Raw genomic sequence first — 15,926 nt, 5'->3', positions numbered from 1 at the left:
GGGATAAAAGAATCAAAGTCCCTTGTGAACTACCGATGACCTTACAAGCTCAGTCAAGAAAACCACGAACAGAAGCCTAGAAGACTGGGAGGGGCTGAAAGGCTGCAGGAGAGGTAAGGTAAAGTTCACATTCTGAGGCACAGAGTCAGAGGAGGAAAGGTCATGCATTAATAATAACTCACATATTTTAAAAAGCAGAGACAAAACAAGAATTACTCTTTCCTTATTTCATATTTTTAAACTCAGCAAAAACAAACATATAAATTGAATCTCGCTTTATACAAGCTTGCTGAAAGTATGTACTGGTAAATGTTAACGTCAAATAATGAGTTAATTTTTCTAAAAGAAATTTTAGCACTGAAGAGGGTTTACTAGTAAGTAATGTTTATGGTAACTTCTATATAGCAATCATTCTAATTTATTCTTTTTGCAAGTTAGCATTTTCACATAGTGAATTTGCAGGACATTGGCATGTCATTTGATCTAAGGGAAAAATGTGTGGTAGGGAGTATCTCATGAAAATAGTGTATTTGGAACAGTTGATGAGCAACAGACAACAGAATTCCTGTCCATAGATGTGCTTCCTTATTTTAATTCTTTCTTTCCAAGCTATGAATCATTATTCCTGAATGAGTAGAAAGCTGAAAGGAGGACAAGACTCCACCCATCTGTGCCAGGACAAAGTTGCATCCAGTTTGTGAAATAATCTGCATCTTCAGAACTGCACCCATTACCTGCTCCTTTTGCTGCTAGGAAACTCCGGGAAGTGTTGCAACTGGCAAATCAGGTTAATTCATTTCTGATGAAAGGCAACATGGTTACATTTTAAAATGCCCTCACATTATGTACTTTATAGTCAACTGAAGATGACTGGATCTGTATTATAAGTTTTAACTGCCAGTCTACAATGTGATGTCATCTTTGGGATAGGAAAACAAACTCTAAATTGATTTGTTGTATGATCATATCATTCTTCTCACTTGTGTGACTAAATCAGGTCACCTATAAGTGACTTATCAAGTCTATCCCCCGCCAACAAACACACACACCACACATACACTAATATTTAGAGAAGGTAAAACTTTAACATATTACTATTAAATTCTTGAGACTCTGGTGTATCATGACATGGATAGCAAGTACAGAGTTAACTGAACAAATAAATTCTTCTAAAATAATGCCATTTTATTGTTTTAACTTTTACTATTTTTATGGCTATCCCTAAGACATTTTGAAATGAGTCTTTTGCTAAAAAGCATATAGAACATATTCACATCACTTAGTTATGAGGTTAGAAACCATAAAATTAAGATTTTAAAACAGGTTTCTTAAAGTTGCCATAAAGCTCATGTTCTGAAAAATCTGAAAATTAACTTTTTACTTTGGGGGTTACTTTCAAAGATTAGATGAAAAGAGATTAATAGGACTTTACTTGCCACTCATTTTATGTATTAGTTTAACTTTAAAAAGTAGCCAAATATCAGTAATTCATATGATTCTACCTCTTTAGAATCATGGTGCAGCTGAAAAACCGTAGTTTTCATATCAAATGAAACAACATGGCCCTATGTATTCCACAGAAAAAAGTCCTCACAGGAGAGGATGACAGCTACTCTGCAATGTGCTTCAAGTATCAACTACAACACCCATTTAGCACCAGGGCTTATGGTGCTAGCTTTCCATATTACAGGATGCTACTGGTGAGGTTGTGACACAGAAGGCCAGTTCTGACTGGGTTTCTGGACTACAATGACAGTGACAGATAACTTTGGAGTGACAAGAAGCAGGGACCACTGTTTAAATTAATTCCCAACACAAAAATGCACTGTTGTTCAACAATTTAAAAATCCTATTCCCAAAAGTGTTGTTTGATCATTTAGCTTTTCTCCTGTCTATAGGACTGGAGGGCAATGACACTTCAAGAGTTAGGAAGAGAAAGAAAAGTGAGCAGCAAGCCATTTCATAGGCAATAATCAGCTGCAGAGTAATACTGGCTTTGCTGGAAATCCAAAACTGACTCGATTATGTCTTTAATGTACAACACAAATCCACAGCCATTAAATGAACTTATGAAAAACTAGCCACATTAAGTATGATAGAGATCACAATACTATTTTGAAAACGTATTTTAAAACTGCGAAACATATGACATAGAGTCTCTCATTTCCTAGTGGGTGTTAAGAGGTTCCCATAGTTCTTGGAGGATAAAACAGAGCCAAACACTGGGCATAAAAATAGGCCTATAAAGAAAAAAAACATTTTCCACAGAAATGCTCATTTAGAATCTTGTACTTCTTTATCCTAACATATTGAGATTTAAATCAACTGAGTCTTTTCTCATTTTTAAGTTTATTTTGTATAAAAGACAGATTTAGGATATTGTAAGAAATCACTAAGTTACATTTTTAAAAAAAAATCTGTCAAGTGCTATAGTAATGAAATAAGTAAATAAGATTTTTAAAAGTTCAATGTTTATAGACATATTTATCAAAAAATGACTGAATTAGAAGACATTAAATAATGCTGATACACACCAGGAAGGGACTTAGGCAAGGAAAGGCACATCATTTCACCACAAGAAATAAAGACCATGTTTGGAAGTTAATGACCAGCTGGTTGTGGTAATTTTCCTAACTCCAGAGGGTCTTTATGGTGGAACGTTCTTTATGGTACTTAGTTGAAATAAAGAAATAGCAGTTGAAGAATTTTACTCTGTGAATCCAAAGTGGTATTAAAAAGAAAGCACTCTTGTAATAAGTCTGGTGTATTAAAGGAGAAGGAGCAAAAATCCCCTTTAATGTTTGGTGGTACTGAAAATCCTATGACACTCTAAGATTTTTAAAAAAAAAAGTAAAATAAGGTTAATCTTCTTATCTGGCTGAATTGGAATTCCTGTAGTTCCAAAGTTAAAATTTCAAGTACGTAAGATTATTTTTCACCTCTTTTCTTGTAGACAGACACGGTATAGATCAACAGCTGCCATATTTCATCTTAATAAAAGTTATATGCCAATATTTAGGAAAAAGGATCTTAGATAATTTCCCTATGTTATGTAGCTTAAGTTTTTGAAAACAGCATTAATAACTCTGGCTGACTAACTATAACGGCAAAGTAAACATAAGTTTTGACGATGAGGTTTCCCAACGAAAATAAAAATTTCCAGTTGAGTGAATATAATTACTTTACTGAAAAGTCTAACAGACATCAGCAGAACTTGTTCTGGGTCAATTTCCCACTATCAGTTATCTTTCAGAATTTGTGCCAAGTATCTACCCATTTCCTTATGTCTAGACTCTGACCCTAGACTAGTTTGTTTATCACTCAGAGTAATGCATATAAATTTTAATTGTATTAAAAAACAACTGTGTGAATAAATAAAGTGGATTTTCAAGATAGAGTGATATATCTGCAAAAAAAATAGTTAAATTCAAAAAAATTGGGGGAGGGAAAATATTACTCTTTAAAAATAATAAAAATGGCAATTGTATAGCAGCTAGCTTCCCACTCATGCCACACGATATGCCTTCATTAAGGTGTACTCTTTCTGGTTGGTGTGAGCTGCCCAGATGAAGAGAGCAGAAGCCATGAACTGTAAGGGAGCTGAGACGCAAGCCAGGCAGAAGGACCATCCAAATTCACCGGACACATTCTCAGGCAGCTTTAGTTTCTGGTGGAGTAGCTCAATCCCAGCAACATAGCAACTCACTGAGCCCAGTGTGCACAGACCTTGGAGGAAAATGTAGAAAACAAAACATTGCTAGGTAAGAGCACCATAAGAGATTTTCAGGCAATGTGACAGAGCAGTAATATATGAATGTTTAGAATTATAACTCTTTGGTCTCTAGGGAGACAGAAAGAAGATAAAATGCTAAATCTGATGACAAGACCTACCTGCAAGGAGATGGAGAATGCCCGTGGCAATGGCGGGGTACAAACTTCGGCAGATACAAGCACAAAGCCCAATCAAAGCCCCAAAGCACATCAAACCTAGACTAACAAAAGGTAAAAGGAACTGGCAACGCCAAAGATCTGGAAGAAAAGAAGAGAGGAAAAACATTACCATAATTCCAGACAGTTTTCCCACAATGGAAATTTCTTTCCTATTCTACGTAGATCTTTTCTCAAAAATGAGAAAGGAATATTGAGATTTGTTTTGTAAAGCACACTGTTCAAAAAAATGCTCACTTTGTCCTGATAAATGTAAAAGTAAAAAGACACTAAAAGTTAACAACTACTGACCTCAGCGGGACAGGTCTTACTAAGTGTCAGGCACTGTTCCATAGATGCTCTGTGTACTAACCCTCCCAACATCCCTACAAACTAGTAGAGCCAGCATTTGAGGCAAAACATTCTGGCTCTACATATAAGCAAATATAAGTCCTCAGAGGATCTATGGCAGTTATAACAAGTCAATAAATGTTGATAAAAAAAAACACACACAAAAAAAACTGTTGAAAGAGTATACATAAAGTGCCAAGTAGAGGATCTGGTATATACCAGGACTCAATAAAATGGGAGATTTGTTGTTGTTGGTGGTGTTTGTTTTTTTTAAATCCTCACCCAAGATATTTTTTCCACTAATTTTCAGAGAGAGTAAAAGGGAGGGAAGGGGGAGGTGGAGAGAGAAACATCGATGTCAGAGAGACATATCAACTGAGAGAAACATCGATGTGAGAGAGACACATCGAATGGTTGCCTCCTGCCCGTGCCCCCACCAGGGCCAGGGATTGAACCTGCAACCAAGGTACATGCCTTAACTGGAAATCAAACCCATGACCCTTCAGTCCTCTGGGAGATGCTCCAACCACAGAGCCAAACTGGTCAGGGTGATAAATGGCAGTTTTAATTATCATAAATTCCTTCAACCACATGGGAAGAAAGCTGGTGACTTTACAAAGCATCCTATTCCATTTTTAAATTATTTTAATTAATAGCAATGTATCAATATCAACACCAAACCACATCTACCTTCTAATGCTAGCTTTACTTCTAGAACTACATAAAAGTTTTTCTCTTTCCTTCAAACTGTTAAAACAAATAAAATAAACTTCTTCCTATGCATTTGCCAGGCAAAATTAAGTACTTGCCATTTTATTAAATGTTTCTTCTCATGACATAGTCATTCTTCTAGGCAAGCTCTAATAAGTCTTTATAGATTGGAAAGTAGGTTCAAAACTAAAGACAGTAGTTCCTGGGTAGTCTGACCCTCAAGGAATAATAAATACTCCTAATAAATACTTTCATTTATTTTTGACATCTACAGTTCTGTTACTATCACCTAAGACTGGATTAACACTTGGGGCAGGCCTGACATTCAATTGACTCATATAGAACTTACAGTCAACTGTGTTCACACATCCCTAACTGAACTCAGGTAGCTGAAGTGTTTAACTCAAATACAGGAATTTATTACTTATCCCTATTAAATTTCCTCTTTAAATGGGCTCACTGAAAATACCTTTTGAAGGGTCTGGATTCTGTCATCCAATGTGTTATTTTTCCTCTCTCAACTTCCTATTTGCAATTTAGTAAGTGTGCACCTAACTTCTAAAATATGTTATGAACATATCAGAGTTTGTCACTGTTAGAGATCTTATTTCAAGTTGACACAATATAATAACTCATCTTGTTCCAAAATCAGAGTTCGTAAAAAGGCAAACTTATTTCCTATTTTTCCCTAACTGTCCTGCTGATATCAAAGTACTCACAGGTTCGAAGCAGATCAATCCCAGTATTGTGGTTTCCAGGCTCAACAAATTTCGCCATAAACTGCTCATTTAGCGTGAAACTCGTGCATCTTGTGACCACATCAAATGATTCTGGAACAAGAATAACAATGATTGCTTGCTGTTTTAATACTAAGCATTTAACAAAAAAATCTCTTTCAAGTAACTATTCTCTGAAATAAAAAGTGATAGAGATGTTCGCAGAGGAGACAGCAACATCTTTAGCTCTGACATGTAGGATCAATGCCCAATAGATACCAGTAGTTCTCAGTGGCAGGCTTAAGACCTGGGCACAAGAAAGGGGGGAAAAAAAAGTAGGAGCAGTAAAATCAATGAGAATAGATATGTAAGAACACTAGGAAGGAGGAGGAGCAGGGGACAAAAACAAATAAATAGGAACTTTGATCTTCTTTCCTCCCTCACTCCACCAGCCATCTTCCCCATTTCAGGTAATGACAATTCTACCCTTCCAGTTCCTCAGCCTAGAAAGTTTAGTCATTCTTGTCCACATGCATTCCATCAGGAACTCCTAGAGGCTCTACCTTCAAAATATATCTAGAATCCAGCCAATGCTCAGTACTACCACCCTGGTCTGAGTCACAATCATCTCTCACCTGAATTAGTGCATAAGCCTAATTAGTCTCCTGGCTTCCACCTTTGCCTGACACCTGTATTCAACATATCAGCCTAAATGAGCAGATCATCTCTCCTCTGCTCAAAGCTCCCCAATGACTCCATCACATAAAAGCCAAAGTCCTCTTCATGCCTAGAGAATCCTGCATGATTTGCTCTACTCCCACCCCATGAGTACTGTCTCTGATAGAATACCCATCTCCCTCTCCCTCCATTCCAGTCAAGTGGTTTCCTCACTGGTCCTTGACTATTTTAGGCATGCTCCCAACGTAGGGCTTTTCAGTAGTTGTTTCTTCCAACCTAAATGATCTCCTCTGTCTCCACAATGACCTATTCGGCCAACACCTTCACCTATATCAAGTCTTTACTCAAGTGGTGTCTTTTGTTGGAGCCTATACTACTGAATATTGTAACTTATCCCATCAACATCATGTTTTTCCAACTCCCCTTTATTTTGCTATATTTTAGCATGTGTCATCTTCTAACATTTTATATAATTATTTATTGCTTATACTGTTATACCTATGTTTATTGCCTGTCACACCTTATTAGTAGAATGTAAGTAGTTTCTCCAGAGTAAGAATTTTTATTTTTATTTTTCCTGATGTACTCCCAACTTCTAGGCCCTGGAATATGGAGACAGATAATAAATATTTGTTGAATGAAGGATAAATAGTTGCTAAATTCAAATATCAAGTACTCCTATGCTCTAATAGTTAAATGTTTTACAATAAACTTTAACCTACTTTCCCCTCTTACAAACTACTTTTTTTTCCCATATAAAATCACAACATCCATCTTCTGATGTATGGCAACTCAAGCCTGTTGTGCTGGGATCTGAATACAGTGATTCCCACCAACAGGCCAACAGAAGTAGTCACAAATTAAAAAAAACACACAAAATGTAAAGCTGTTCCTTACAAAGAGCTCTAAAGTTTCCATTTTAATAACTGGAAATTAAAATTTTTAAATATTAAGAATGCTTGCAAAATAAACGTGAGAGACAATTTCTTAGGTTATTTTTCTTCTGTACATCTTTAATCTATAAGCTCTATCAAGATTGTTGTAAAACAGTCCTGACTGGTGTGGTTCAGTTGGTTGGGCGTTGTCCGAGGCACTGAAGTGTTGCTGGTTCAATTCCTGGTCAGAGCACATGACCAGGTTTCGGGCTTGATCCCTGGTAGGGGACGTGCAGGAGGCAGCTGATTGATGTTCTGCTCTCATGTTGATGATTCTCGCTCTCCCTTCCCCTCTCATTAAATATCAATAAAAAAATCTTTTTTTAAAAAAAGGTTGTAAAACAGTCTCAAATATGCACAGATATAAATGTAGAGTTGGTCAAATTATACTAAGATTTAGAGGGCAAATGATAATACCTACTAACACAGCTAACATATAAAAGAACTATCAATTCATATTTGTTGATCTGATTTTGGATACTAGTCCTTTTTACCAGTTACTAAGTGTTTAAAGTCTTATTTGTACTTTCCCATTTATTTCCCCATGATGAGTGAGATGAATAAAAAGGCTTTTAATAAATAGGTATATAAGTACAAAGATTTAAAATGTCTTTCTCAAGATAAGGACAGTTACTCACCCAACCAATATTTATGAATACAATGGTAACTCATGAAAGGCGGGGGTAGAAGGTGGTATGGAGAGAAGAAACACAGATTTATTTCTTTGAGGAAAGAACTCCCAAACCAGTTTATACATAATTGGGTCATCATCATATCACCTCATTCCTATTTGAACAGGTAAAGGATAAAGAACTTAAAACGAGGAATACCTGTCCTTTCTTGGTTATTCCAATATACGTTCTGGGGTATACTGACACACCGTCTCCACAATCCCATTGTGCCGTTATATCGAAAAAGTACATCACTGTACGTCTTTTCATCTGCTTCATCACTAGCAAAGTCGCTCCAGAGGCTTTTGTTCAAATCACTGGAATTTTCTTGAACTGGACTTCGATATTCATACCAGAAGTCTGTGCCAATCGAGGCTGCCATGTAGATGGTGGAAATGAGGCTCAGCACACAAGCAATTACAAATGCTGTAGCGAAACGGTTATCCATTCTGGCATTCACACTGCTCTGTATAAAAATTGGAGAAACGTTAGACTCAACCAAGGACAAATAAAGATCATTTTGAAAGAAATGATCTCAAAATCGCCCCTTTATTTCCCATCCTTTGGCTATTTAAAGTAAAGTCTACTCATGAAGAAGTTTTTTTATTTGTTTGTTTTTTTTAAAAAGCATGTTTTAAATTAAGTTCAAAACAACAGTCAGCATGAAAGTACTTATTGAAAGTTCACATACCCAGGACGCTATGGAGACAGAGGTCTTGTTCTCTAGTCTCTCACCTGCACACTAAAACAGACAACACTGAAAAGGACGTACACGTTACAGATGCAGACAACACACATGCCCAGAGTCAGCAATGCACCCTGCGTGAATTTTTAATCACAGACTGAGTTTTTACACGAGCTGCAGCGCATTCAGTGTCCCCGGTCGGGGTGCGGGGTGTGAAAAGGGCAGAGGAAAAGGAAGCAGAGGAGGGAAATCCGCTCCTCCCCGTTCCCTCTCAAGAGGGAAACCTAAAAACCAGGTTTAGAATCAGGAACACGGCGTGGACGATATCTGTGAGCCCACAGAGAAAGGCTGTTTTAGGTGCAGAGCACGGCGAGGAGGACAAAATCACGCCGAGTGCTGGATCTCCACCTGCCCCGACCCAGGAACGCGAAGCCAGCCAGGCTCCTTCACCCGGCACGTTCCTCGCGCCCAGCGCTCTCCCCAGTCCCGACACTCCTGCACCTCCCCATCTGCAAACTCAGTGAACTCTCCTCCGCCAGAGGAAAGTGTGCACTAGGCAACAGGAAGGCGTGGACGCGGCTCCGCGGCGGCGGTCGATGGCCGCAGTGAAGTGAGTCAAGGCGGATCGGGCCGAGTCGAAGGCTGCCCCCGACACACCTTACAGAGCAGCTCGGACACGGGCTCCAGGACGGCGGGGGCCGCGCCAGGAGGCTGGGGGGTGACTCGGGCGATCAGGGCAATAACAGTCATGCATGGCAACCCCAGGAGGCGGGTTGGGGTCTATTCCTTTGAACCCTCTGTCATCCTCCTGCTCGCAAATGACCTTAAAATGAGGTCCCGGCACCGGGAGGGCGCTCCTCCCAGGCCGGACGCCCCTGGGGACCGGGTGAGGTCGACGCGGGTCGGGTAGGGATGGGGAAGCCCTGCGCGGACCCGGCCAGGGGCCCCAGGTACCCGACCAGGCCCCTCCCCAGACCCCTCGGCCGAGGGACCACCCCCGCCCAGCTCGGCCGCTCAGAACCCGCCCACCCCAGCGGCGCCAGGGGAGGGGACCCTCCCTAAACCGCTGGCAACGTCGCACGGCGACGCGACCCCCGCCCGGCGACGCCGGCCCCGCTCGCTCACCGCCCATCCTCCTGCTCCGCCAGCTTCACCCTTCAGCTCGGACCACAGCACCCTACTCTCCCCGCGCCTCCTCTGACGCACTTCCCTGCAGAGCCCGCCCCCTCCACAACTCCCGCGCCTCCGCCTCCACCCCAGGTCTGGCCCCGGCCCAGGCCCAGGCCCGGGGCCGAGGGGGCTTGTGGGAGTTGTAGGAGGGACGGAGGGAGAGCTGAGAGAGGAGGCGGACGGCATTCCCGGCGCAGCGCGCGGCGCATTGTGGGGGATGTAGTTCAGCTCCCGAGGGAAAGCAGCAGGCAAACGGGAGGTCTGGACTGGTGGATTCTTTTATTTTACAAGGAAAGGTCTGGGGTCCACAGATTAAGGCGAACTGTCTCTGGTCACTGCTGGTCATCGGTTGTGACCTATATAACGGAGGTTTTACAATTCAAAGAGGAAGATACCACCTCAAATTCAAAGACAAGGGAACTGAGCTCAGGGTGAATAACTGACTTCCCAAACTTGAGTGTTGGAGTGAGCCGACTAGCTTTGTGACATTACAGTTTACTTCTTTAAGTTTCAGTTTTATTTTCTCCAAAATATGGGTGTTGACAATAGCCCCTGTCCAAAGTGATCATTGTGAGTACTGAATGAGGAAGAAAATAAAAAATAAAATGCCCAGCACAGGGACTGAGGCATAGTAAACAATTATTAAGTTATTAGAGGCCCAGTGCATGAAATTCGTGCAGGGGGGGGGGGGGGGGGAGTCCCTCAGCCTGGCCTGCACCCTCTTGTAATCTGGGACCCCTCGGGGGATGTTTGACTGCTGGTTTAGGCTGATCCCTAAACTGGCAGACATCCCTCTTGCAATCTGGGACTGCTGGCTCCTAACCGCTTGCTTGCCTGCCTGATCGCCCCTAACCACCTCTGCCTCATCCCCCGCTGCCACGGCTTCGTCAAAAAGGTCGTTTGGCTGTCCCGTCTAATTAGCATATAATGCTTTTCTTATTATAGATTAGTATTGGAAAATATGTGTTGAACATCTAGAATGTTTAAGTAGGGTCATTATATAAAGCAGCGGTTCTCAACCTGTGGGTCACGACCCCTTTGGCGGTTGAACGACCCTTTCACAGGGGTCGCCTAAGACCATTCTGCATATCAGATATTTACATTACAATTCATAACAGTAGCAACATTACAGTTATGAAGTAGCAACGAAAATATTTTATGGTTGGGTCACAACATGAAGAACTGTAAAGGGCCAGAAGGTTGAGAACCACTGATATACAGCCTTTAAAAGCTCCTGATTCCTCTAGAGCAGTGGTTCTCAACCTTCCTAATGCCGCGACCCTTTAACACAGTTCCTCATGTTGTGGTGACCCCCAATTTCATTGTTACAAATTGAACATAATTAAAGCATAGTGCTTAATCACAAAAACAATATGTAATTATATATGTGTTTTCCGATGGTCTTAGGCGACCCCTGTGAAAGGGTCGTTCGACCCCCAAAGGGGTCGCGACCCACAGGTTGAGAACCTCTACTCTAGAGGGAGAAAATAAGCCATTTATAGAGGTAGGAGTCTGTTCATTTCAGTAGGTTTTATGAACCTCTGGACTAACTGTCAGATGACTAGGAAAGACTTACCAGGACCAGATTTCAGGCATCCTTATGTAGCTCTGTTCAAGCACACATAAGCATTCATGATTCAGGGTGGTTGTCTTTGGGGAGACCTGCAAAGGAGGATGTCACTTTCATCCATCAAGTCTGCAGAATGCTTAGAAAACACACAAAACACATTTCACTCAGCAATTTAGAATGGACCTGGAAGTGTCTGCCTGTTAGAGGCTATGACCATCCTGCCCAGTCAGCACAGAGGACTTGCACTGTCCCATCGTATGCAGTAACTCCAAGCACACAACCATATTTCTGATTTATCTCTGCATCTTGGGTGTTTTCTGTTTATACTTATTTGTGTGGGTAGGCAATATAAATCCTTAATAATAGAGTTAAATGTCTGCTTCCATTTCTTACTCTGTTGTTTTGGAAAACAGTAGTTGGACTGAAATATTTTTATAAACTGTTAAAGAGAATTTAAGGCAACCATGTACAGATTATGCAATTTACATTTAAAAGCAAAGTTGAACTAGGCCTCTGGCTTTAATTTGTTAAGGGTGGTTCTAGTTTCAGCAGGTTTTGCAGTTACATTACAGTTTAAATAAGCCAACAACCGAAATATAGATATGCAGATATTATTTGCTTATATTATGTACTTACAAAACAATTCTTAATATGAGAATTACCAAATTCCCTAATCTAATTAAATATTAATTTTTAATTGCACATATTTTAGGAACTAAAAAATTATGTTGAATAAAGTATATCTACATTATATTTTTCTCATAAAATTTTGTTGTTTTTCTTGTGAAAGGAAAACCTAGTAGTATAGAAAGAAGAAAAATAGGAATATATACAAACTCTCAACTCCAATAAACAACCACCCTAAAAAACTTATATAAAATTTTTCCTTGGATCAATTCACTATAGAAAAATAGCTATATTAACAAGAACAAGGCAAATAGAAAAGTTCATCTAAAATGGCTTTCCTCAAGATGGCAGAGTAGAATGGAGGGAGACTTGAATTGGGGAGGTGAAGACACAATACAGTGTACAGATGATGTGTTGTGGAATTATGCACTTGAAACCTATGTAATTTTGTTAAACAGTGTCACCCCAATAAATTCAATAAAAAGGAAAGAAAAAGATGGCAGAGTAGGAAAATGCTGTGCTCACCTCCTCTCACAACCACATCAAAATTACAACTGCCCTAGCCAGTTTGGCTCAGTGGATAGAGCATCAACCTATGGACCAAAGGGTCCCTGGTTTAATTCTGGTCAAGGGCACATACCTTGGTTGCAGGCTTCTTCCTGGCTTGGGCTCTGGTTGTAGGAAACCAATCAATGTGTTTCTCTCACATCAATGTTTCTTTCTGTCTTTCCCTCTCTCCTCCACTCTCTTCAAAAATCAATGGAAAAATATCCTCAGGTGATGATTTAAAAAAAAAATTACAACTAAATGCCCTGGCCAGGTAGCTCAGTTGGTTAGAATGTCATCCCGAAATACCAAGGTTGTGGGTTTGATCCCCAGTCAGGGTACATGTAAGAATCAACCAATGAATGCATAAATAAATGGAACAAATCAATAAACATGTCATCAAATAAACTCATAAAAATTTTTAAAAAGAAGTACAAATTGACAGTTATAAAATGAGTCATGGGGCTATAAAGTACATCACAGGGAATCCTATATAATAAAAGCGTACTATGAAAATTGTCCACTTGACTGGGAGTTCGACCAGGGGCCTGCTGGGGGAAGGGAGGGAGGCCCTGGCCAGCAGTTGGCAGCCGCTAGAGACCCTACCAGTGCACAATTTTTGTGCACTGGGCCTCTAGTATAGTAAATAATATTGTAATAACCATATAGGGTGTCAGATGGGTACTAGATTTATAAGGGGTGATCACTTTGTAATGTATATAAATAACTAATCACTATGTTGTACACCTGATGCTAACATAATATTGTATATCAACTATAATAAAAAATTAATTAAATGAATTCAATGCTCTATATTCCCTGTTGATGGAACCTGGTAACACTTAATTTGGTAGGATATATTACATTACTAGTGTATTACAGAAAACTCTCCAAGTAACTGTCAAAATAAAAATAAATCATTAACTCTTAGAGTATAAACAGATCTCTTAAACTGGACTACTTAAATTGTTATACACTGTATAATACTCAAATAAGAAATGGACAAGAGCCAAAACCGGTTTGGTTCAGCGGATAGAGCGTCGGCCTGCGGAATGAAGGGTCCCGGGTTCGATTCCGGTCAAGGGCATGTACGTTGGTTGCGGGCACATCCCCAGTAGGAGATGTGCAGGAGGCAGCTGGTCGATGTTTCTCTCTCATCGATGTTTCTAACTCTCTATCCCTCTCCCTTCCTCTCTGTAAAAAATCAATAAAATATATTTAAAAAAAAAAGAAATGGACAAGAGTGGGGCTTTTCTAATAAAATATATCATCATCTGATAAAATTAATGAAAAACAATTTGCTTCATGACATTTGCCATTTATTATAGGGCTCATCAGGACAGCATATATGAGCAGAGATTTCTTTCTGCTATGCTATATGCTATATATTCTGATGAGTCCTTATTTAATATGGGGACCAGAGTGGTTGACAGAGAAGAAGCAGAAGAAATATATCACAATGCCAGTTGGGGTGGCTGTATTCACAGAAAACCTCAGTCCACCTGTGAAGCAGAGGATGCAAGTCACAGCTATGGCCACATGATACATGATATTAGATTCTCTGTGGAGCAAACCTTACTCTCTCCTCATCTTCAACATCTGACCCAATTCTGAACATATCTCAGGAACTGGGACACAGAATTGGAAGAGCTCTGAAGTCTAAATTTCTAAAATTTTGTGAAGTTCAAGGAAGAAGACTTCTAAAAAATTCAAATTTAGAGGTGATTTTTAAACTTTTTAAAAAGTTAGCCAAAGTAATAACAAAGCATAACATATGAAGTTGGTTAAGATAAGTGAATGAGAATAGTGATTCTAAACTTTAGTGTGTATACGAATCACCTTTGATGTTTGTTAAATATAAAGTCCTAGACTCCACTCCTAATGATTTTGATTCAATAGATCTGGGGCTGTGCTCAGAAAGCCACAGTTCAGTAGGCACCCAAGCGACTCTCATGTGGGTAATGTGGTCTGGCACCCACAGGTTCAAAACAATGGCTTCGACAGTCCATAAAAGACTTTAATTGGGTAGTTACTAGAGGCCAGTGGAGAGATAATGGATGGTCTCTCCCTTCAACTTGCTCATGATCAGCTCAGGAGGTCAGACACCAAAGGAACAAATCATGTGGAATGAATCATAAACAGTGTTGTATAAGGTCTCAGAGAACATAAAGGTGGAAGCAATTATCTGCCGGGATGGGAGAGGAAAGTTGAGCAGCTTGGAGGGGAAACCCATTCTTGAGATGGCATATATGCTGTAATTCAGTTACTAATATTTACATCTTACTCTTTTTTTTTTTAAATCATCCTGTTCAGACTGCTTTTTTATAGGCTGTATGTGTGATGTTGTTTTGAGTTTTGGTCTATGTGTACTGCTTATTTTATTGTTAATTATGTCGTAAATGCTTCCCTCCACATCCTGCATGGTTCAGGGTTCAGGTTTGGAAGAGGAGCCGCACACAAATGAAAGAGAAAAGACAAGAGATAATTTGGAAATATTGGGGGACCAGGCGAGTAAGTCCAACTCAAAAGGAAGGACTTCCACCCCTGCTTAGGCCAAACCGACCTTTTATAGACAGAGGTAAACAAGGCAGTGGTTACCATAGTTACAGTTCTTGTGAGTTTCACCTGTTTTGACCATGTTTACACTCCTTGCACTTCCCTCAGCCCATTAGCTTCCCGGGTAAGACCTGGGGAGTGTTCTAAGGTCAAGCCTAATTATGCTAAGAGGACTGAGCCCTCTAAGCTGGGACTTGTTTGTGACTTTGCCAGCAGGTCAGTCCGAGGCTCAACCCTATATCGTTTTCCCACAAATTAACTCATATTTATGTCAATTGCATTTGAAGCCTGAAAATGACCATTACACCCGAGCTGATTTAAAGCAATGTCCGTCCTTACTTTGTCTAGTCAGCTTCTATTATGGGTTCTGTCTTATAATAGCTTAGTATTCTTTGAGTTATTAAAAGCTCAGAACAATTCTATTTGTTCCCTTTTGTGGCTCAAAACACTTAATTTGTTTTTTAACTTGGGTCCCAAGATACTGTTGATCCATGTTAGATATTCTCACATCGCAGCATGCAACCACTAATTACTGTATTCCAAGTGACCATGTATCATGAAGTAAATCATTTTGTCTACAGCTGGCTTAAAATTTACTGAGAAATTCAGATTTGTTTGACATAGTTTACATCAGCAGGCCAACAATTTTGAATGCTGAAAGAAAATTTAAGGCCTTCAGAATAATTGTGCAGCCAGATATTTTTCTCTAGAGCAGTGGTTCTCAACCTTGGCTGCACATTAGAATCACCTGGGAATCTTTTTAAAATCCTCATTTCTGGGCCT

At 39.9% G+C, this 15,926-nt stretch overlaps 1 protein-coding gene across 3 annotated transcripts; it reads right to left on the bottom strand.

Annotated features, from left to right (window-relative positions):
- Positions 1-1,067: 1,067 nt before the first annotated feature.
- Positions 1,068-9,880, bottom strand: CLDND1 (claudin domain containing 1). 3 transcript variants are annotated; one of them, XM_006094696.3, is made up of 6 exons: positions 9,800-9,876; positions 8,681-8,731; positions 8,149-8,455; positions 5,709-5,819; positions 3,892-4,029; positions 1,068-3,726 (listed from the first exon to the last, which is right to left on the bottom strand). In XM_006094696.3, exons 3-6 carry the CDS (start codon positions 8,435-8,437, stop codon positions 3,506-3,508), a joined length of 759 nt encoding a protein of 252 aa, XP_006094758.1. In that variant the 5' UTR covers positions 8,438-8,455; positions 8,681-8,731; positions 9,800-9,876; the 3' UTR covers positions 1,068-3,505. The 3 variants fall into 3 exon arrangements, with proteins under 3 accessions (XP_006094758.1, XP_006094755.1, XP_006094756.1); XM_006094693.3 differs by having other exon boundaries at positions 8,681-8,724; positions 9,800-9,856; XM_006094694.3 differs by lacking the exon at positions 8,681-8,731 and having other exon boundaries at positions 9,800-9,880.
- Between the last annotated feature and the right edge of the window lie 6,046 nt (positions 9,881-15,926).

Source organism: Myotis lucifugus, unplaced genomic scaffold (genome assembly GCF_000147115.1).
Source record: "Myotis lucifugus unplaced genomic scaffold, Myoluc2.0 scaffold_140, whole genome shotgun sequence".
In the NCBI taxonomy this organism is placed as follows: Eukaryota; Metazoa; Chordata; class Mammalia; order Chiroptera; family Vespertilionidae; genus Myotis; species Myotis lucifugus.
Note: the sequence above shows the minus strand (reverse complement) of the source record. Positions and strands in the feature narration are given on the sequence as shown.